At 53.0% G+C, this 20,425-nt stretch overlaps 2 protein-coding genes and 4 long non-coding RNA genes across 56 annotated transcripts in view; 1 reads left to right on the top strand and 5 right to left on the bottom strand.

Moving 5' to 3' along the window:
• Positions 1–20,425, bottom strand: part of BRD4 (bromodomain containing 4) — a 47,407-nt gene that overhangs the window by 21,831 nt on the left and 5,151 nt on the right. Inside the window, exons 4-11 of the mRNA XM_051774287.1 lie at positions 19,404–19,541; positions 17,694–17,829; positions 14,114–14,394; positions 12,647–13,006; positions 11,333–11,461; positions 7,669–7,881; positions 4,536–4,735; positions 2,694–2,992 (exon numbers count right to left, since the gene is read on the bottom strand). Coding sequence (XP_051630247.1) covers positions 2,694–2,992; positions 4,536–4,735; positions 7,669–7,881; positions 11,333–11,461; positions 12,647–13,006; positions 14,114–14,394; positions 17,694–17,829; positions 19,404–19,541 — 1,756 coding nt within the window. The remainder of the gene's footprint in view (positions 1–2,693; positions 2,993–4,535; positions 4,736–7,668; positions 7,882–11,332; positions 11,462–12,646; positions 13,007–14,113; positions 14,395–17,693; positions 17,830–19,403; positions 19,542–20,425) is intronic.
• Positions 106–1,147, bottom strand: LOC127464122 (uncharacterized). Its single transcript, XR_007901166.1, has 3 exons — positions 942–1,147; positions 598–677; positions 106–311 (listed from the first exon to the last, which is right to left on the bottom strand). It is a non-coding gene; the product is annotated as an uncharacterized LOC127464122 (long non-coding RNA).
• LOC127464126 (uncharacterized) lies at positions 1,205–1,616 on the bottom strand. The gene is made up of 3 exons (XR_007901171.1): positions 1,438–1,616; positions 1,328–1,371; positions 1,205–1,265 (listed from the first exon to the last, which is right to left on the bottom strand). It is a non-coding gene; the product is annotated as an uncharacterized LOC127464126 (long non-coding RNA).
• On the top strand, positions 5,113–6,030 carry LOC127464124 (uncharacterized). Its single transcript, XR_007901168.1, has 4 exons — positions 5,113–5,205; positions 5,528–5,573; positions 5,620–5,704; positions 5,912–6,030. It is a non-coding gene; the product is annotated as an uncharacterized LOC127464124 (long non-coding RNA).
• Positions 7,852–11,321, bottom strand: LOC127464118 (uncharacterized). Of its 50 annotated transcripts, XM_051774277.1 has the most exons (4): positions 9,136–11,321; positions 8,936–9,095; positions 8,693–8,732; positions 7,852–8,552 (listed from the first exon to the last, which is right to left on the bottom strand). In XM_051774277.1, exons 1-4 carry the CDS (start codon positions 9,756–9,758, stop codon positions 8,371–8,373), a joined length of 1,005 nt encoding a protein of 334 aa, XP_051630237.1. In that variant the 5' UTR covers positions 9,759–11,321; the 3' UTR covers positions 7,852–8,370. The 50 variants fall into 50 exon arrangements, with proteins under 50 accessions (XP_051630237.1, XP_051630245.1, XP_051630208.1 ...); XM_051774285.1 differs by having other exon boundaries at positions 8,936–11,321; XM_051774248.1 differs by having other exon boundaries at positions 7,852–8,612; positions 8,673–8,935; positions 8,976–11,321.
• LOC127464125 (uncharacterized) lies at positions 15,450–17,686 on the bottom strand. Of its 2 annotated transcripts, none has more exons than XR_007901169.1 (2): positions 15,937–17,686; positions 15,450–15,771 (listed from the first exon to the last, which is right to left on the bottom strand). It is a non-coding gene; the product is annotated as an uncharacterized LOC127464125 (long non-coding RNA). The 2 variants fall into 2 exon arrangements; XR_007901170.1 differs by having other exon boundaries at positions 15,450–15,735.

Genomic DNA, 20,425 nt, shown 5'->3' with positions numbered 1-20,425 from the left:
GGCCTAATTAGCTCGTTAACCAGCCCTGATCCACTGACTGACCACCCGTAATCGTCTCATTAACTGCCCATAGTCACCTCATTAACCACCCGTAATCATCTCATTAACCGTCCACAGTCACCTCATTAACCACCCATAGTCACCTCATTAACCACCCATAATTAACTATCCACAGTCACCTCATATACTGTCCATAATCACCTCATTAACTACCCACAGTCACCTCATTAACCACCCATAGTCACCTCATTAACCACCCGTAATCAACTAACTGACCACCCATAATCATCTTATTAACCGCCCATAGTCACCTCATTAACCACCCATAATTAGCTACCCACAGTCACCGCATATACTATCCAAAATCACCTCATTAACTACCCACAGTCACCTCATTAACTACCCATAGTCACCTTGTTAACCACCCATAGTTACATCATTAACCACCCAGTCACCTCATTAACCCCCCGTAATCGACTAACTAAACACCCCTAATTGACTAATGAACCAGAGTTACCTCGTTAACCACCCATAATTAACTACCCATAGTCACCTCATATACTATCCATAATCACCTCATTAACTACCCACAGTCACCTCATTAACCACCCATAATTAACTACCCATAGTCACCTCATATACTATCCATAATCACCTCATTAACTACCCACAGTCACCTCATTAACCACCCATAATTAACTACCCACAGTCACCTCGTTACCACCCATAATCACCTCATTAACCACCCACAGTCACCTCATTAACCAGTCGTATCAATTAACCACCACAATCACTTCATTAACCACCCATAGTCACCTAATTAACCGCCCACAGTCACCTCATTAACCACCCATGTCACCCCATTAACCACCCGTAATCGACTAACTTACCACCCCTAATTGACTAATGAACCAGAGTCACCTCATTAACCACCCAGTCACCTCATTAACCACCCATAATCACCTCATTAACCACCCACAGTCACCTCATATACTATCCACAATCACCTCATTAACTACCCATAGTTACCTCATTAACCACCCATAATCACCTCATTAACTAGCCACAGTCACCTCATTAACTACCAATAGTCACTTCGTTAACCACCTGTAATCACCTCATTAACTACCCATAATCACCTCATTAGCCACCTGTAATTACCTCATTAATTATCCCATCAACTAACCACCCATAATCACCTCATTAACCACCTGTAATGACCTCATTAACTACCTGTAATCAAATAACTAACCACCTGTAATCACCTCATTAACTACCTGTAATCACCTCATTAACTACCTGTAATCAACTAGCCACCTGTAATCACCTCATTAACCAGCCATAATTACCTCATTAACCAGCCATAATTACCTCATTAACCAGCCGTAATCACCTAATTAAACAACTGTAATTACCTCATTAACCAGCCATAATTACCTAATTAAACAACTGTAATCACCTCATTAACCACTTGTAATCAACTAACCAACCGCCCATAATTAGCTCATTAACCAGCCGTAATCACCTCATTAACCACCCATAAAACTCAGAATGAAAAATAAACTCAGAATAAAAAAAAACCTCGGAATTAAAAATAAACTCGGAATTAAAAATAAATTATAAATATACTAGGAATTATACGTAAACTCTGAAGTATAAATAAATTAGAGATTAAAAATAAATTTAGAATGAAAAATAAACTCAGAATGAAAAATAAACTCAGAATTATAAATAAACTTGGAATTAAAAATAAACTCAGAATTACAAATAAACCCAAAATTAAAAATAGAATCAAAAATAAACTTGGAATTACAAATAAACCAAATTAAAAATAAACTCGGAATTAGAAATAAACTCAGAATTAAAAAAATAATCAGAATTATAAATAAACCAAATGAAAAATAAACTCAGAATGAAAATAAAATTGGAATTATAAATAAACTCGGAAGTATTAAATAAATAAATTTAGAATGAAAAATAAACTGGGAATTAAAAATAGACTTGGAATTATAAATAAACTTGGAATTATAAATAAACTCAGAATTATATACTTGGAATTATATATAAACTTGGAATAAATAAATAAATTTATAAATAATATTTATAAATAAATTTAGAATGAAAAATAAAACTCGGAATGAAAAATAAACTCAGATTTATATACCCGGAATTACACATAAACTTGGAGTTATAAATAAACTCAGAATGAAAAATAAACTCAGAACTAAAAATAAACCCAGAAATAGAAATAAATTGAATTAAAAGTAAACTCAGAATGAAAAATAAACTTGGAATTATAAATAAACTCAGATTTATATACTTGGAATTACACATAAACTTGGAATTATAAATTTAGAATGAAAAATAAACTCAGAATGAAAAACAAACTCAGAATTATAAATAAACTCGGAATTAAAAATAAACTCGGAATTAAAAATAAACTCGGAATTAGAAATAAACTTTCCTTGGGAACGGCCTCGGGAACGACCCCAAACCAGGGGCCCAAAACCCCAAGTGGAACCCAAATCCTCTAAAGCCGGGCCTAAGTCGGTACCTGGGGGTTTCCAGGTGGAACCCACCCCCAAAGCCAGGCCTGACTGAACCCACCCCCTCCCAAAGCCAGGCCTAAAGGTGGTACCTGGGGGTTTCCAGGTGGCACCCACCCCCTCCCAAAGCCGGGCCCAGGCCCGTACCTGGGGGTTTCCTCTTCTTGCGCAGGCAGGAGGTGACGTAGCGCTCCAGCTCGCGCAGCGTCGACGGCTTGAGCGTCTCGAAGTCGATCTCGATCTCGTCGGGGTTGGAGTTCTTGAGCGACGGCTCCCGCGACTGGATGATGTGGACGACCCGGCCCAGCTTCTCCCCCGGCAGTTTGTTGATGTCCAGGCTCAGCTGCCGCTTCTCCTCGTAGGACATGGGCTTGCACTTCTCCTCCTCCTCCGACTCGTAGGCCGGGGCCGCCCGGCTCGGCTTGGCCGCCGCCGGCTCCTTCTTGCTGCGCGGGGACAGCAGGACAGGGGTCAGAGCCCGGCCTGGGCCCCGCGGGGTCAGGGGGTTGGTTTGGGGCTGGGGGGTTCAGTTTGGGGTCAGGGAGTTGAGTTTGGGGTCAGGGGTTTAGTTTGGGGTGAGGGGGTTTAGTTTGGGGTGAGGGGATTCAGTTTGGGGTGAGAGGGTTCGGTTTGGGGCCGGGGGATTGAGTTTGGGGTGAGAGGGTTTAGTTTGGGGTGAGGGGGTTCAGTTTGGGGCCAGGGGGTTGAGTTTGGGGCCAGGGGGTTGAGTTTGGGGTGAGGGGGTTTAGTTTGGGGCCAGAGGGTTTAGTTTGGGGTGAGGGGGTTTAGTTTGGGGTGAGGGGGTTTAGTTTGGTGTGAAGGGGTTTAGTTTGGGGTGAGAGGGTTTAGTTTGGGGCCAGAGGGTTTAAGTTAGGGGTGAGGGGGTTGAGTTTGGGGTGAGGGGGTTTTGTTTGGGGCCAGGGGGTTGAGTTTGGGACCAGGGGGTTTAGTTTGAGGCCAGGGGGTTGAGTTTGGGGCCAGGGGGTTGAGTTTGAGGCCAGGGGGTTGAGTTTGGGGCCAGGGGGTTTAGTTTTGGTCCCAGGCGTTTGTAGGGTCGGCTCAAAGCTCAACTGTGAAGGTCTGGGGGAAAGCTGAGCTTAACGTGTACAGACACCAAAACTGAGCTTAACCTGCTCCTGGACACCCAAAACTGATCTTAACCTGCCACTGGACACCCAAAACTGAGCTCAACCTGATCTTCAGTATCAAACACTGAGCTCAACCTTCTCTTGGACACCCAAGGTTGAGTTGAACCTGGTCTTGACTGAGCTCAACCTGCCCCTGGACACCCAAGGCTCAGCTCAACCTGCTCCTGGACACCCAAGGCTCAGCTCAACCTGCTCCTGGACACCCAAGGCTCAGCTCAACCTGCTCCTGGACACCCAAGGCTCAGCTCAACCTGCCCCTGGACACCCAAGGCTGAGCTCAGCCTGGTCTTGACTAAGCTCAGCCTGCTCTTGGACACCCAAGGTTGAGCTCAACCTGCTCCTGGACACCCAAGGCTGAGCTCAGCCTGCTGCTGGACACCCAAGGCTCAGCTCAAATCTGCTCCTGGACACCCAAGGCTCAGCTCAACCCGCCCCTGGACACCCAAGGCTCAGCTCAACCTGCTCCTGGACACCCAAGGCTCAGCTCAATCTGCTCTTGAGTGAACTCAGCCTGCTCTTGGGAACCCAACACTGAGCTTAACCTGCTCCTGGACACCCAAGGCTCAGCTCAACCTGCTCCTGGACACCCAAGGCTCAGCTCAACCTGCTCCTGGACACCCAAGGCTCAGCTCAACCTGCTCCTGGACACCCAAGGCTCAGCTCAACCCGCCAAGGAGAAGGACAGTGCCCAAGATCTCAGGTGAACTCACTGCCAGGACTCGACCCCTCTGGAGCGGGGCGGGGGTTACTCGTTAAGGCTCCTGCGCTAATTACGCTAACGAGGGAAGGGGAAACGCCGCCCTGCCGAGGATCTGGGCCGGGAGGGAAGGGAAGGGCTCACCTGGAGGTGCTGCTGTTGCTGTTGCTCTTCTTGGCCTTCTTGGGCTGTGGCTCCTTGGCTTTGCTTTTCTTGGCCTCTTCCAGCTCCTCCTTCTTTTTGTGCTTCTCCTTCTTCTTCTCCTTCTTGTCCTTCTCCTTTTTCTTTGGTTTGTTCTGCTGGGGCTGGGACAGGGCCGCCAGCTGCTCGTGCACGGCCTTGAGCTGCCGGGGGAGAATGGGGGAATCACGGAATGCTGGGCTCGGGAAAGACCCCCCGGAGCAGCGAGTCCACCCTCGGACTGACCCTGGTCACCGAGGGCCTTGGTGACACCCCCGGGGGTGGGGACTCCACCACCTCCCTGGGCAGCCCCTCCCAGTGCCCGACCACCCTTTCCGGGGGGAAATTCCTCCTCAAGGCCAACCCAACCCTCCCCCGGGGCAGCTCGAGGCCGTTTCCTCCTGTCCTGTCCCTGGGGAGCAGAGCCCGACCCCCCGCCCGGCTCTGCCCTTCCTCCTGGGAATTGGGAGCCAGAAGGTCCCCCCTGAGCCTCCTTTTCTCCAGGCTGAGCCCCCCCAGCTCCCCTGGGAGTTCTCCAGACCCTTTCCCAGCTCCGTTCCCTTCCCTGGTCACACTCCGGCCCCTCAACGTCTGCCTTGGCTTGAGGGGCCCAGAACTGGTCCCAGGGCTTGAGGTGCTCCCCAAACAGGCCTTGAGGTGCTCCCCAAACAGGGTTTGAGGTGTTCCCCAAACAGGCCTTGAGGTGCTCCCCAAACAGGGTTTGAGGTGTTCCCCAAACAGGCCTTGAGGTGCTCCCCAAACAGGCCTTGAGGTGTTCCCCAAACAGGGCTTGAGGTGCTCCCCAAACAGGGTTTGAGGTGTTCCCCAAACAGGCCTTGAGGTGCTCCCCAAACAAGGTTTGAGGTGCTCCCCAAACAGGCCTTGAGGTGCTCCCCAAACAAAGCTTGAGATGAACCCCAAACAGGGCTTGAGGTGCTCCCCAAACAGGCCTTGAGGTGAACCCCAAAAAAGGCTTGAGGTGCTCCCCAAACAGGCCTTGAGGTGCTCCCCAAAGAGGCCTTGAGGTGCTCCCCAAACAAAGCTTGAGGTGCTCCCCAAACAGGCCTTGAGGTGCTCCCCAAACAGGCCTTGAGGTGCTCCCCAAACAAAGCTTGAGGTGAACCATAAACAGGGTTTGAGGTGCTCCCCAAACAGGCCTTGAGGTGCTCCCCAAAGAGGCCTTGAGGTGCTCCCCAAACAGGCCTTGAGGTGCTCCCCAAACAGGCCTTGAGGTGCTCCCCAAACAGGGTTTGAGGTGCTCCCCAAACAGGCCTTGAGGTGCTCCCCAAACAGGCCTTGAGGTGCTCCCCAAAGAGGGCTTGAGGTGCTCCCCAAACAAGGCTTGAGGTGCTCCCCAAACAGGCCTTGAGGTGCTCCCCAAACAGCCCCATCCTTCGGCCCAGCTCCTCCTCCTCCTCCTCTTCCTCCTGATCTCCCTCTCCTGCCCACCACATCCTCGTTATCATAGTAATTAAGTGGGTTATCATATTAATTAGGTGGGTTATCGTATTAATTAAGTGATTTGTGGGTAATTAAGTGTTTGAGAAAGGAGACTGGTCAGGGCTGTCTCTCCCAGCATCGCTAACGATGCTCTAATTAACCAGCGATGCTCTAATTAACCAGCGCTAATGATGCCACGAGGGGGGAGGGCCTGGGAGCAAGGCCGGGGGCTGCCGGGAAATCCCAACCCGGGGGGGTCCTGATTCCCCTCAGGAATCCTGGAATCATCCAGGTGGGAAGAGACCTCCAAGGTCATCGAGTCCAACCATCGTCACCGAGTCACCAGGGTTGGGAGAGACCTCAAAGGTCATGGAGTCCAACCATTGCCAACGAGTCACCAGGGTTGGAAGAGACCTCAAAGACCATCAAGGTCAACCATTGCCAACGAGTCATCCAGGTGGGAAGAGACCTCCAAGACCATCAAGGTCAACCATTGTCACCGAGTCACCAGGGTTGGAAGAGACCCCCAAGACCATCAAAGTCAACCATTGTCAACGAGTCACCAGGGTTGGAAGAGACCCCCAAGACCATCAAAGTCAACCATTGCCAACGAGTCACCAGGGTTGGAAGAGACCCCCAAGACCATCAAGGTCAACCATTTGTCATCAAGTCACCAAGGTTGGAAGGGACCTCAAAGACAATCAAGGCCAACCATTGTCACCAAGTCACCAGGGTTGGAAGAGACCTCAAAGACCATCAAGGTCAACCATTGTCAACAAGTCACCAGGGTTGGAAGAGACCTCAAAGGTCATCGAGTCCAACCATGGTCACTAAGTCACCAGGGTTGGAAAAGACCTCAAAGGTCATCAAGGTCAACCACTGCCAACGAGTCACCAGGGTTGGAAGAGACCTCAAAGGTCATCGAGTCCAACCATGGTCACTAAGTCACCAGGGTTGGAAAAGACCTCAAAGGTCATCAAGGTCAACCACTGCCAACGAGTCACCAGGGTTGGAAGAGACCTCAAAGGTCATCAAGGCCAACCATTGTCATCAAGTCCAACCATTGTCATTGAGTCATCAGGGTTGGAAGAGACCTCCAAGACCATCAAGGTCAAGACCCCCCTCGTCCCCCCAAATCCAACCCCGAGGACACCGCCCAGGAGCAGCAGCGAATTCCTGCCCTTGGGAACCTCCCGTGTCCTCACAGGAGGGACTGTCCCCAAAAAACACCGACCCCTCCGTGCCCCAAAACCCAACGATTTTGGGGCCCTTGAACCCAACGATTTTGGGGCCCTCGGCAGCGCTCGGTCACCGCCACCAACCGCCAAGCCCAAGGCCTTGGGCCAAGACCATCAGACCACCAAATCCCACCAGGAGAGGACCCCCAAGGCCATGAGGCCACCAAATCCCACCAGGAGAGAACCCCCAAGGCCACGAGGCCACCAAATCCCACCGGGAGGGGACCCCCAAGACCACGAGACCCCCAAATCCCACCAGGAGAGGACCCCCAAGACCACGAGGCCACCAAATCCCACCAGGAGAGGACCCCCCAAGACCGTGAGACCACCAAATCCCACCAGCAGAGGACCCCCCAAGACCGTGAGACCACCAAATCCCACCGGGAGGGGACCCCAGGGCCCCCCCCCGGGCGCGGTACCTGCTCCTGCAGCTCGGCCAAGCGCTGCGCCCGCTCCTCCTCGGAGTCGTCGGAGGAGCTGTCGCTGTCGGAGGAGCTGTCGCTGCTGCTGTCGCTGGACGAGGGCGGGGCCACCTTGGTGGGGGGCGGCACCACGGCGGGCGAGGAGGCGGGAAGGACGACGGGCTCCTCGGGCTCGTCCGGCATCTTGGCGAAGCGCATCTCGAACACGTCCTGCGGGCACAGCGGGGCCGTGACACAGCGGGAGGGGACGGGGGGACGGGGGACACACGATGGGCAGGGGGGACCCCACAGACCTGGGGGCTCTACACAAGGGATCAACGACCACATCCCAAAGGCTCCCGGAGCTGGGGGCTCCACACAAGGGATCAACGTCCTGGAAGCTCCCGGAGCGGGAATTCCGAGCGGCTCCAGATGGTTTGGAAGGAGGGGGGGGACACACAAGATTTAAAAACCGCCTCGTCCGGGTCCTTGAGATCTTCAACGTCCTCCTGGGTCACCTCTGGTTGGACTCGAGGACCTCAGAGGTCTTTTCCGGCCTCAACGACTCCGTGACAATTCCAGAGCTCAGGGGGTAAATTGCAGCTGCAGCCCCTTCTCCTCTTCATCCCACGGGGATTTGCCCAACCCACATCTTGATTGATCCCAAGGCCTCTTCCCAACATCCTCCAGAGCCAGGGATGCGACACCAGTTTAATTCCTTTATCCTGCTGATGGGAAAGGCCTTTTTGCTCCTAAAGTTTGAGAGGAAAACCTATTTTTCTTTAAATCCCAACCCAGGCAGAGAAGGGGGGAGAACCTGGTTGTGTCTCCAGCCAGGTCATGTCTCTGGCCCGGTTGTCTCTCAGTGCCTGTTGACTCCATCTGAAGAATTTTGGCTCCACCTGAAGGGTTTTGGCTCCACCTGAAGGTTTTTGATTCCATTTGAGGGGTTCTGACTCCACCTGAAGGGTTTTGGCTCCACCTGAAGGTTTTTGATTCCATTTGAGGGGTTCTGACTCCACCTGAAGGGTTCTGACTCCACCTGAAGGATTTTGGATCCATCTGAAGAGTTTTGGTTCCATCTGAAGGATTTTGGCTCCATCTGAAGGGTTTTGGTTCCATCTGAAGGATTTTGGCTCCATCTGAAGGGTTTTGGTTCCATCTGAAGGGTTTTGGCTCCATCTGAAGAGTTTTGGCTCCACCTGAAGGGTTCTGGCTCCATCTGAAGAGTTTTGGATCCACCTGAAGAGTTTTGGTTCCTCCATCTGAAGGGTTCTGACTCCACCTGAAGGGTTTTGATTCCATCTGAAGGGTTCTGACTCCACCTGAAGGGTTTTGGCTCCACCTGAAGAGTTTTGGCTCCACCTGAAGGGTTCTGGCTCCACCTGAAGGGTTCTGGCTCCACCTGAAGGGTTTTGGCTCCACCTGAAGAGTTTTGGCTCCACCTGAAGGGTTCTGGCTCCACCTGAAGGGTTCTGGCTCCACCTGAAGGGTTCCGAGTGTGGATTTGAGTTTCCCAGACGAGGAACGAGCACCTCTTGCACCCCAACCCAGACCTTCCCCCCGAGGCTCCACCCTGCGAAGGGCAAAGCACAAAAATTCCCAGGATTTTGCCCCGAGAGAATTCCTTGGAGGTGGTTCAGGATCCGGCTCCTCTTCCCAAGGACCCTCCTGGAACTTCTGGAGCTCCCAGGGGAGGGACAACCCGAGGGAGTCCCAGGTGTCACATCCACCTCCCCGACGCCGAGTCGGAACAGAACGCGGAGAATTCCTCCCCCTTCCCAAAGCTTTGACTTCCAATCCACAATTCCCACAGATTTCCCGCTGCTTCCCGAGCCCCCGGCACGTGGAGTGAGAGGAACCCACCGGACACGAGCCGGGGGTTGTTCCCCAAACCCAACGGAGCGGAGACGTGAACGATGACGCCGATTCATCCAACTCATCCCAAATCCTTGGGCAAACCCAACGGAGCGGAGACGTGAACGATGACATCGATTCATCCAACTCATCCCAAATCCTTGGGCAAACCCAACGCTCCGGGGTGTCCAACCACGGCAACTCAACCATTCCCTTCCTGAAAGCTTCCAGCTCTTCCACTTCAGGTTCATCCATGGGATTGAAGGACCCTCCCCTGGGCTCTCCCTGACCTTGCCATGGATTGTTTCCCCACCTTCCTCCTGAACTGTTTCTCACCCTCCTCCCGCCTTTATTCCGGGTTTTCTTCACCAATTTAGGAGTTTCCCTCCTGATTTAACAGCTTTTCCCCCCATTTTTAGGAGCTTTCTTCTCCTTCCACGCCCATTCCCTCCTCCTTCCACGCCGCTGGAATTGAGCTTTTCCCACTGCAATGGGAATTCCCACCCGGATCCGCTTCCCATGTCCTCTCCCATCCTGCCAAGCCCGTCCTGCCTCCCGCCCTCTCCGGGGCTGAAGCCTCTTTTTGGCATCCTGAACACGAATCCCTGTGGATTTGGGGGGATTTGGGAGCTGCTCGGTTGGATCAAGCGTGACACGAGAGAATTATTAAAAAAACCCTCTAATTAATCACTTTAGAAAACGACACCCGTGCCCACGATCCTGCCGAGGCAAAAAAACCAGGAGAAAATTGGGATTGAAGGGAATGAAGTGCCTGGAATTACGGATTTAGGGTGCTTTTAAGGAGCTGTGTTGGAATATTTGGGTTAAAAGTCAAACATTGGACAGTTTTGACCCCTTGCAGGGGTTCTGTGGTGGGAAATCCCTGGAGCTCGGAACACACGGAACGACACGTTTTTCCTGCTTTGGCCATGCAGAAACTCCCAAATTCCCAAGAAATGAAGGAATCCAGGTGCTTTTTGGGAGCGATGGAGCTCGGAACATGTGGAACGACATGTTTTTCCCACTTCAGCCATGTGGAACCTCCAAATTCCCAAGAAATGAAGGAATCCAGGTGGTTTTCAGGAGCAATGGAGCTCATAACATGTGGAATGACGTGTTTTTCCTGTTTCAGCCACATGGAAACTCAGAATTCCCAGGAAATGAAGGAATCCAGGTGGTTTTCGGGAGCGATGGAGCTCGGAACACACGGAATGACGCATTTTTCCTGCTTCAGCCGTGCAGAAACTCCGAATTCCCAAGCAATGAAGGAATCCAGGTGGTTTTCAGGAGCAATGGAGCTCAGAACACGTGGAATGATGTGTTTTTCCTGCTTCAGCCACACGGAAACTCAGAATTCCCAGGAAATGAAGGAATCCAGGTGGTTTTTGGGAGCGCCGGAGCTCGCGTGTGAAGCCAAAGCCTTCACTGGAGCCGTGAGGATCCACCAGGAGCTCATTAAATTCATCACAGACCCTTCAGAAACGAGCAGAGGGAGGAAAACTCGCCTGGGAGAGCGACGGGAGAGGGACCTAAAGCAGCAGGAACAGCCCCTGGTTTCCTCTTTATACATTTTGGGGTAAAAAAGGGACATTTTGGAGTCGTGTTTCGCCTTCCTGCTCCTCCACCACCAACTAAGGGACGGGAAAAAGGCAACGTGAAACCCAACCCAGCGGAGAGGAGGGAACTGGGCGGATCCAGGTCAGCTCCTGCAGCACTTCCAGCGGGAAAAGGGTCGTTCGGGGTCGTTATTCACCACTGGGGTGGGTTGGGATGTCATTCCAAGGGTAAAGAGGCCCCGACAGGGGACAAAGGGGCGCGTCCTCACCTGCAGCTTCCGCGCCATGGCCACGACCTCGTGGTCGGCGGGGTTGTACTTGTAGCAGTTGGAGAACATCAACCGCACGTCGGCTGCGAATTCCTGAGCATCCCGGTACTCCCGGTTCTCCAGCTTGGACTAGGGGGGAGAGGAGAGAAAAAACAAGACAAGCCTCTGCCAGAACGTTCGACGGGACGGATTTCACGGGGCTCTTTTGACTGGTTTTGGTCACGGGGGCAAACTAATGTTGGGCCAAAGGACCACCAAGTGTCATCAAAAGGAACAACTGATTTTGATGTAGAAGAACTGAATTGCTTTGGTCCAAGAGAATCTGGTTTTGGTCAAAAGAATGTTGTGTTTCGGTCAAAAGAACGACGGGGTTTTGGTCAAAAAGAGCAACCTGGTCAAAAGAGAGGTTTGTTTTGGTCAAAAGGAGTGACTAGTTTAGGTCAAAAGAGATGCTTGTTTTGGTCCAAAGAGATGCTTGTTTTGGTCCAAAGAGATGCTTGTTTTGGTCAAAAGAGTGACTTGTTTTGGTCAAAAAGACAGACTAGTTTAGGTCAAACAGAACTGCTGATTTTGGTCAAAAGAACCACCAATTTTGGTCAAAAGAACTCCCTGTTTTGGTCAAAAAGAAAGGCTGGTTTTGGTCAAAAGAAGGACGTGTTTTGGTCAGAAGAACAACTGGTTTTGGTTCTTCTCCCCGAGTTTAGGAGAAGACCAACTTTTGAGAGAGACCAGCCTTTGTTTTAAAAGGGATTAGAAATGGGTTTGGTTTCAATCAAACCCCCATTCCCAGGATTTCTGCTCTGGGGTCTCTCCTGGGCTAAAAAACGGGGAGATTCACACAATAACAGAGATTTTCCCTAAAAAACCAAATGTCAGCGTTCCTAAGAGGGGGAAAAAAAAAAATCAGCCCGGGAATGAAAACTCCAGAGGGTTGAGGTTCCTCTCATCCCTGGATCCACCTGGATCCAGGATCCCACGCTCAGCTCCCACATTTCCTCCCCGTCAGCCTCCCAGCTGGGAATGTGGAGTTCGACAGAAGGGCAAAACTTTGGGAGAGGGGTAATTTAAGGGATAATTTAAGGGATAATTTAATTTAACCCCCCCAGAGGCACCCAAATTTCTGGATTCTGGGTTTTCGGTCGGTTCACGGAGCCGGGGCGTTTGCCCTTCCCCAAAGTCAGGGAATCAAGAGGAGAAGGAGAGCCCAAAGGCCCCCAAACCCCGCGGCCGAGCCAGAGCCGGCACGTCGCGCTCGGCACGAGGCCAAACCCGCCGTGCTCCCGCTGAACACCCCCGGGCCAAGGCCGAGCTTACTTTGATTGTGCTCAGATCCATGGGGTGCTTGATGATGTCGCAGTAGTCGTGCAGCCCCAGGGCTTCCACGTCCACAGGTTTGTAGAAGGGCCACGCGTAGGCCGCGTGCTTCTTGGCGAACATCTCCTTGATGATCCCGCCGCAGTACTTGAGCTGCTCCGAGACCTTGCTGCTCTTCTCCGCCGCGTGCTGCTGCGAGTCGGGAACGTCCTTCTTTGGAGGCTTCACGGGGCGGCCGCTCTCCCGCCGCGGGCCCAGCTTGGCGGACTTGGGCTCGGCGGGCAGCGACGACGAGTCGTGGATCGGGTCGATGGTGGTGGGGGTCGTGGTGTCTGCTTTCCTCTTCACCCCTTTTTTTGTCTGGCAGCGAGGGAAGAACCCGACGTCACCGATGGAACGTTCCCTTTGGCTCCCGCCCCGTTGACTCGGAGCCGCCGCCGGCTCAGCTCAGCTCAACTCAACTCAACTCAACTCAACGCTACGAGAAAGGCGTTGGAGGCCTTTCCAAAGTGCTCGTTTGGACTGGGGGCTGTGGGAAAACAGGGACTGGATCATCCCAGTTGGGGCAGCAAAGCTCGAGGGCCTGAGCTGAGATTTTCCTCCCGAGCCTTAAACGGCTCCAGGAAGGTTTAACTGGGAAAGGTTTTTCCATGGAAACCCGGGTGGAACCTCCTGGGTTGTGGAAGGTGTCCCTGCCCAGGGCTGGACGAGCTTTGAGGTCCCTCCCAACCCAACCCGTTCCATGATTCCATGAACTCCTCAAGTCTAACTTGAACCAGCACCCAAGAGGTCGCCGCTGGCTCCTCCTATTTCTCAAAACACGAGTTTTTTGGACCAAAACGTGGCCGTTTGCCTTCAAACAGGAATCTGTCGGTGACACAAATGGCGACCTCTTGACCGACCGCGGTGTTCCCGCACCGCCAAGACAAATTCAGCCATAATATGTTAATTAGTGCTAACGAGGCAGCCACTCACCTTGACGGGCTGGGCGGGTGTGGGGATGATGGGTGGGTGGGGTTGGGGGGCTGTACCATGTTAATTAGGGCTAACGAGGCAGCCACTCACCTTCACGGGCTGGGTGGGCGGGGTTGGGGGGCAGTACCACATTAATTAGGGCTAATGAGGCAGCCACTCACCTCGATGAGCTGGGCAGGCGTGTGGATGATGGGTGGGTGGGGCTGGGGGGCTGTCCCATGTTAATTAGGGCTAATGAGACAGCCACTCACCTTGACGGGCTGGGCAGGCGTGGGGATGACAGGGGGGTGGGGCTGGGGGGCTGTACCATGTTAATTAGGGCTAACGAGGCAGCCACTCACCTTGACGGGCTGGGTGAGTGGGACTGGAGGGGCTGGGGGGTTGTACCATGTTAATTAGTGCTAACGAGGCAGCCACTCACCTTGACGGGCTGGGTGGGCGGGGTTGGGGGGCTGTACCATGTTAATTAGTGCTAACGAGGCAGCCACTCACCTTGACGGGCTGGGCGGGTGTGGGGATGACGGGCGGGTGGGGCTGCAGGGGTTGGGGGGCCGGGGCGGGCGCGGGGGCCTGGGGGGCCGGCGGGGGTGGCGCGGGGGGCTGAGGAGGCACCATCGTCATCACCGGGCTGGGCACGATGAGGTCGGGGGTGACGGAGGGGAAGGAATGGGTGGTCTGTGCCGAAGGCAGGCTCGGCGCCGGCGCCGGCGGCGGCACCGGGGACGAGGCTTGGGTGACGTTGGGGACCGTGGAGGAGCCGGGTTTGGACGTCACTGCCGAGAGAACAGAGAGGGGGTTGGGGGGTCGTTTCCTTCCCGCTTCTCCTGAGCCGCTGGAATGGGAATTCCCAGCAAACTGGGAGCTCGTGGATCCCAAGGGAATTCCCAACAAACTGGGAGCTCGTGGATCCCAAGGGAATTCCCAACAAACTGGGAGCTCGTGGATCCCCAGGGAATTCCCAACAAACTGGGAGCTCGTGGATCCACAGGGAATTCCCAACAAACTGGGAGCTTGTGGCTCTTTGAGGAATTCCCAACAAACTGGGAGCTCGTGGCTCCCAAGGGAATTCCCAACAAACTGGGAGCTCGTGGATCCCCAGGGAATTCCCAACAAACTGGGAGTTCGTGGATCCCCAGGGAATTCCCAACAAACTGGGAGCTCGTGGATCCCAAGGGAATTCCCAACAAACTGGGAGTTCGTGGATCCCAAAGGAATTCCCAGCAAACTGGGAGCTCGTGGATCCCAAGGGAATTCCCAACAAACTGGGAGCTCGTGGCTCTCTGGGGAATTCCCAACAAACTGGGAGCTCGTGGCTCCCAAGGGAATTCCCAACAAACTGGGAGCTCGTGGATCCCCAGGGAATTCCCAACAAACTGGGAGCTCGTGGATCCCAAAGGAATTCCCAACAAACTGGGAGCTCGTGGCTCTCTGGGGAATTCCCAACAAACTGGAAGCTTGTGGCTCTTTGAGGAATTCCCAACAAACTGGGAGCTCGTGGATCCACAGGGAATTCCCAACAAACTGGGAGCTTGTGGCTCCCAAGGGAATTCCCAACAAACTGGGAGCTCGTGGATTCTCAGGGAATTCCCACTGCACTGGGAGCTTGTGGTTCCCCAAGGAATTCCGGCCGTGCCGGTTCCCGTTCCGGATCGGCTCTGCTGGAGCCAACATTCCAACCCCACATTCCAGGGGCTGCCAGGTGATGGCAGCACCGGAACGTTCCCTCCTCCGGCAGCTCCGAGGGCTCCGGCAAAAAGTCGGGATTTTTCCTCCCTTTCCCACCCAATCCTTTGGGATTTTCCTCCCTTTCCCACCCAATCCTTTGGGATTTTCCTCCCTTTCCCACACAATCCTTTGGGATTTTTTTCTATTTCTCCTCAATCCCTTTGGGATTTTCCTCTATTTCCCACCCAATCCCTTTGGGATTTTCCTCTATTTCCCCACAATCCCTTTGGGATTTTCCTCTATTTCCCCACAATCCCTTTGGGATTTTCCTCTATTTCCCCACAATCCCTTTGGGATTTTCCTCTATTTCCCAGATAATCACTTTTGGATTTTCTTCTATTTCCCACACAATCCTTTGGGATTTTCCTCTATTATTTCCCACCCAATCCCTTTGGGATTTTCCTCTATTATTTCCCACCCAATCCCTTTGGGATTTTCCTTTATTATTTCCCAGATAATCCCTTTGGGATTTTCCTCTATTTCCCACCCAATCCCTTTGGGATTTTTTTCTATTTCTCCTCAATCACTTCGGGATTTTCCTCTATTTCCCACACAATCCTTTGGGATTTTCCTGTTTCCCAGAAAATCACTTTGGGATTTTCCTCTATTTCCCACACAATCCTTTGGGATTTTCCTCTATTTCCCACCCAATCCCTTTGGGATTTTCCTCTATTTCCCACCCAATCCCTTTGGGATTTTCCTCTATTTCCCCACAATCCCTTTAGGATTTTCCTCTCTTTCCCACCCAGTCACTTTGGGATTTTCCCCTATTTCCCAGACAACCAGTTCCCAAATCCCTCAGGATTCGCCCCCGGGTGTCTCCCGTGGATTTTCCCGTGGGTTTGCCGAGGACACCGAGGGGCTCCAGGAGAGCTGGAGAGGGATTTGGGACACGGGATGGAGGGACAGGACACAGGGAACGGCTTCCCCCTGGAAAAAGGGGGGATTTCAATGGATTTTGGGAAGGGATTCCTCCCCCTCAGGGTTCTGGCCACCAAAAAGGGGGTTTTTTGGGATGTTCCATGTCCCACCTCACCCCCTTTCCAGGGATGGGGAGCTCGTTATCCACCCCAAACCAACACTAATTAATAAACGAGGGCTGGGAATGGGCACTGGGGGCAGTTACAGGGAGGAGAGGGGGGGGTTGGGATGCCCCCCCTCGGGACATCCCAGTCCATCCCAGTCCACCCCAGTCCATCCCAGTCCATCCCAGTCCATCCCAGTCCACCCCAGTCCATCCTAGTCCATCCCAATCCATCCCAGTCCACCCCAGTCCATCCTAGTCCATCCCAGTCAATCCTAGTCCATCCCAATCCATCCCAGTCCATCCCAATCCATCCCAGTCCACCCCAGTCCACCCCAGTCCATCCCAGTCCACCCCAGTCCATCCCAGTCCACCCCAGTCCATCCCAGTCCATCCCAGTCCACCCCAGTCCATCCCAGTCCACCCCAGTCCATCCCAATCCATCCCAGTCCATCCTAGTCCATCCCAATCCATCCCAGTCCATCCCAATCCATCCCAGTCCATCCTAGTCCATCCCAATCCATCCCAGTCCATCCCAATCCATCCCAGTCCATCCCAGTCCATCCCCGTCCACCCCAGTCCACCCCAGTCCATCCCAATCCACCCCAGTCCATCCCAGTCCACCCCAGTCCATCCCAATCCACCCCAGTCCATCCCAGTCCATCCCAATCCATCCCAGTCCATCCCAATCCATCCCAGTCCATCCCAGTCCATCCCAGTCCACCCCAGTCCATCCCAGTCCATCCCAGTCCATCCCTGCTTTCTCGGGAGCCTCCCGTGTTTTTCCGTCCCCACGTGACGCTTTTCCATCGGGGAAGGAAGGAAAAAAGCAGCCAAGAGACCCGAGGGGGACCGAACCAACGGGATTCCCGTGGATTGGAACAGCTCAGCTCCACCCCCCGCCTGCTGAGGGACATCCAACCCAACCCTTCCCGGCGTTTTCCCTCCGGGAATGCCGACGTTCCACCGGAGTCACGAACGCCCGGCAAAGGAAGGGGGTGTTTTGGTGCCAAACTCTGCCCCAAAACGCTCCTTTTCCCCCCAAAATGACGCCCAGAAGGCAGGGACGAGGCCTTGGAGATCCTGCCCAGCCCAGGGATTCTCCAGAGCCCCCCCCAGGGAACGGGGCCGGAGCGGGGCCGTGCCCATCCCGCTTCCCAAGAAACATCCCGGGGTTTAATTAACACCTCAATTAACACCTCAGAGTTTAATTAACGCCCCAATTAACCGCTCCGGCGGAAGGGAAGGTGACAGCACTCCCGGGGCTGGCAGAGCCGGGCGTTCCCCCCCGGAATTCCATGGGAATGGGGGGTCTGTCCGTACCTGCTTCCTTCCGCGCGCGGCCCCGGCCCTTGGTCTGGGCGATGACGATTTCCGTCTCCTCCTGGCTCATCTCCGAGATCTTCTGCAGGAAAAGCTTCTCCAGAGCTTCTGCCATTAAGACTATGTCGTCCCCCGGCTGCGGGACACGGGGAGAGCGGGAATCAGGCCGGGAGGGCACTTCCAGATGGGAATTCCCAGGGGAAAGGCCCACGGGATCGGCCCCGCACTCCCACGGAATCCAAACCCTCAAGTTCAACATTCCATGATATCCCTGGCTTTTCCCTACTGACTTCCAAAGGCTGTGTCATCCCCCGGCTGCAGGACACAGGGAGAGCGGGAATCAGGCCGGGAGGGCGTTTCCAGGCGGGAATTCCCAGGGGAAAGGGTTCCACGTGCTCCGGGGAATCCAAACCCTCGACTCAATCCAAACCCCCAAGCTCAACATTCCATGATATCCCGGGTTTTTCCCTACTGACTTCCAAAGACTGTGTCATGCCCAGACTGCAGGACACAGGGAGAGCGGGAATCAGGCCGGGAGAGCGTTTCCAGGCGGGAATTCCCAGGGGGAAGGCCCACGGGATCGGCCCCGCGCTCCGGGGAATCCAAACCCTCAAGCTCAACATTCCATGATATCCCAGGCTTTTCCCTACTGACTTCCAAAGACTGTGTCATCCCCCGGCTGCAGGACACGGGGAGAGCAGGAATCAGGCCGGGAGGGCACTTCCAGGTGGGAATTCCCAGGGCAAAGGTCCACGGGATCGGCCCCGCGCTCCCGGGAATCCGAACCCTCAACTCAATCCAAACCCCCAAGCTCAACATTCCATGATACCCCCTGGCTTTTCCCTACTGACTTCCAAAGACTGTGTCATGCCCCAGCTGCAGGACACGGGGAGAGCGGGAATCAGGTCGGGAGGGCGTTTCCAGGCGGGAATTCCCAGGGGAAAGGCCCCGGGATCGGCCCCGCGCTCCGGGGAATCCAAACCCTCGACTGCCAGGGTTTTATAGGGAAAGGCAGGGAATGGGCAGGGATGGAGAACGACCCAACACGGGGCTGTTCTGCCCGGGCCAGAGGCGCTTTTCCAAGGGGGAGAGGGAAAAGAGGGATTTTCCTTTCTTTCCCACACAATCCCTTTGGGATTTTCCTCTATTATTTCCCACACAATCCTTTGGGATTTTCCTCTATTTCCCACCCAATCCTTTGGGATTTTCCTTTATTATTTCCCACACAATCCTTTGGGATTTTCCTCTATTATTTCCCACACAATCCTTTGGGATTTTCCTCTATTTCTCCTCAATCCCTTTGGGATTTTCCTCACTTTCCCACCCAATCCCTTTGGGATTTTCCTCTATTTCCCAGACAACCAATCCTTTGGGATTTTCCTCGATTTCCCACCCAATCTCTTTGGGATTTTCCTCTATTTCCCACCCAATCCCTTTGGGATTTTCCTCTATTATTTCCCACCCAATCCTTTGGGATTTTCCTCTCTTTCCCCTCAATCCCTTTGGGATTTTCCTCTATTATTTCCCACACAATCCTTTGGGATTTTCCTCTATTATTTCCCACCCAATCTCTTTGGGATTTTCCTCCCTTTCCCACCCAATCCTTTGGGATTTTCCAGGTGTGGAGTGCAGATCTCTGCTGAGAATTCCAGGGGGAGGGAAGGCCCCTTTCATCCTGTGGGAAAAGGTGGATCCAGGCCCCGGGGGTACCTTGTTGTAGATGTAGCAGTTTGTAAACATGGTGTTGAAATCCTGGATACATTCCTGGGCGTTCCAGTAATAATTGTTCTCCAGGCGCTTCTTTATTGTTCCCATGTCCATCGGGGTTTTAATGATCTTGTAATAATCCTGGGAAAGGGGAAAGGGACAGAAATCAGGCTGGGAAGGAAAAGTCCAAAGGGTTGAGGTTCCTCTGGGTCTCTCTTATACCTGGATCCAACCACTGGATCATCAAATCCAACCATGGAATCTCCAAATCCAACCATCAGATCACCAAATCCAACCACCAGATCTCCAAATCCAACATCAGATCACCAAATCCAACCATGGAATCTCCAAATCCACCCATGAGATCACCAAATCCAACCATAGGATCACCAAATCCATTCATCAGGTCACCAAATCCAACCATCAGATCTCCAAATCCAACCATGGAATCTCCAAATCCAACCATCAGATCACCAATTCCAACCACCGGATCTCCAAATCCAACCACTGGATCACCAAATCCAACCATCAGATCTCCAAATCCAACCATCAGGTCACCAAATCCAACCATCAGATCTCCAAATCCAACATCAGATCTCCAAATCCAACCACTGGGTCACCAAATCCAACCATGAGATCACCAAATCCAACCATCAGATCACCAAATCCAACCACTGGATCACTAAATCCAACCATGAGAACACCAAATCCAACCACTGGGTCACCAAATCCAACCATGAGATCACCAAATCCAACCATCAAATCCCCAAATCCAACCATCAGGTCTCCAAATCCAACCATCAGATCACCAAATCCAACCATCAGATCCACCTGGATCCAGGATCCCCCGCTCAGCTCTCCCAGATTTCCTCCCCGTCAGCCTCCCAGTTGAGAACTTGGAATTAAACATAAGGACACAACTTTGGGAGAGGGATAATTTAAGGAATAATTTAAGGGAGAATTTAATCCCCCAGAGGTACCAAAATTTCCAGATTCTGAGTTTTTGGTCGGTTCACGGAGCTGAG

Source organism: Manacus candei, unplaced genomic scaffold (genome assembly GCF_025592945.1).
Source record: "Manacus candei isolate 608988 ecotype Guabito, Panama unplaced genomic scaffold, ASM2559294v1 h1tg000194l, whole genome shotgun sequence".
Lineage (NCBI taxonomy): Eukaryota > Metazoa > Chordata > Aves > Passeriformes > Pipridae > Manacus > Manacus candei.
This window is presented reverse-complemented; position numbering and strand designations above follow the sequence as displayed.

What these genes read in the sequence shown, in the direction of transcription:
- LOC127464118 (XM_051774232.1), bottom strand. Translation starts at nt 9,762, where the DNA reads ATGGATGAACCTGAAGTGGAAGAGCTGGAAGCTTTCAGGAAGGGAATG.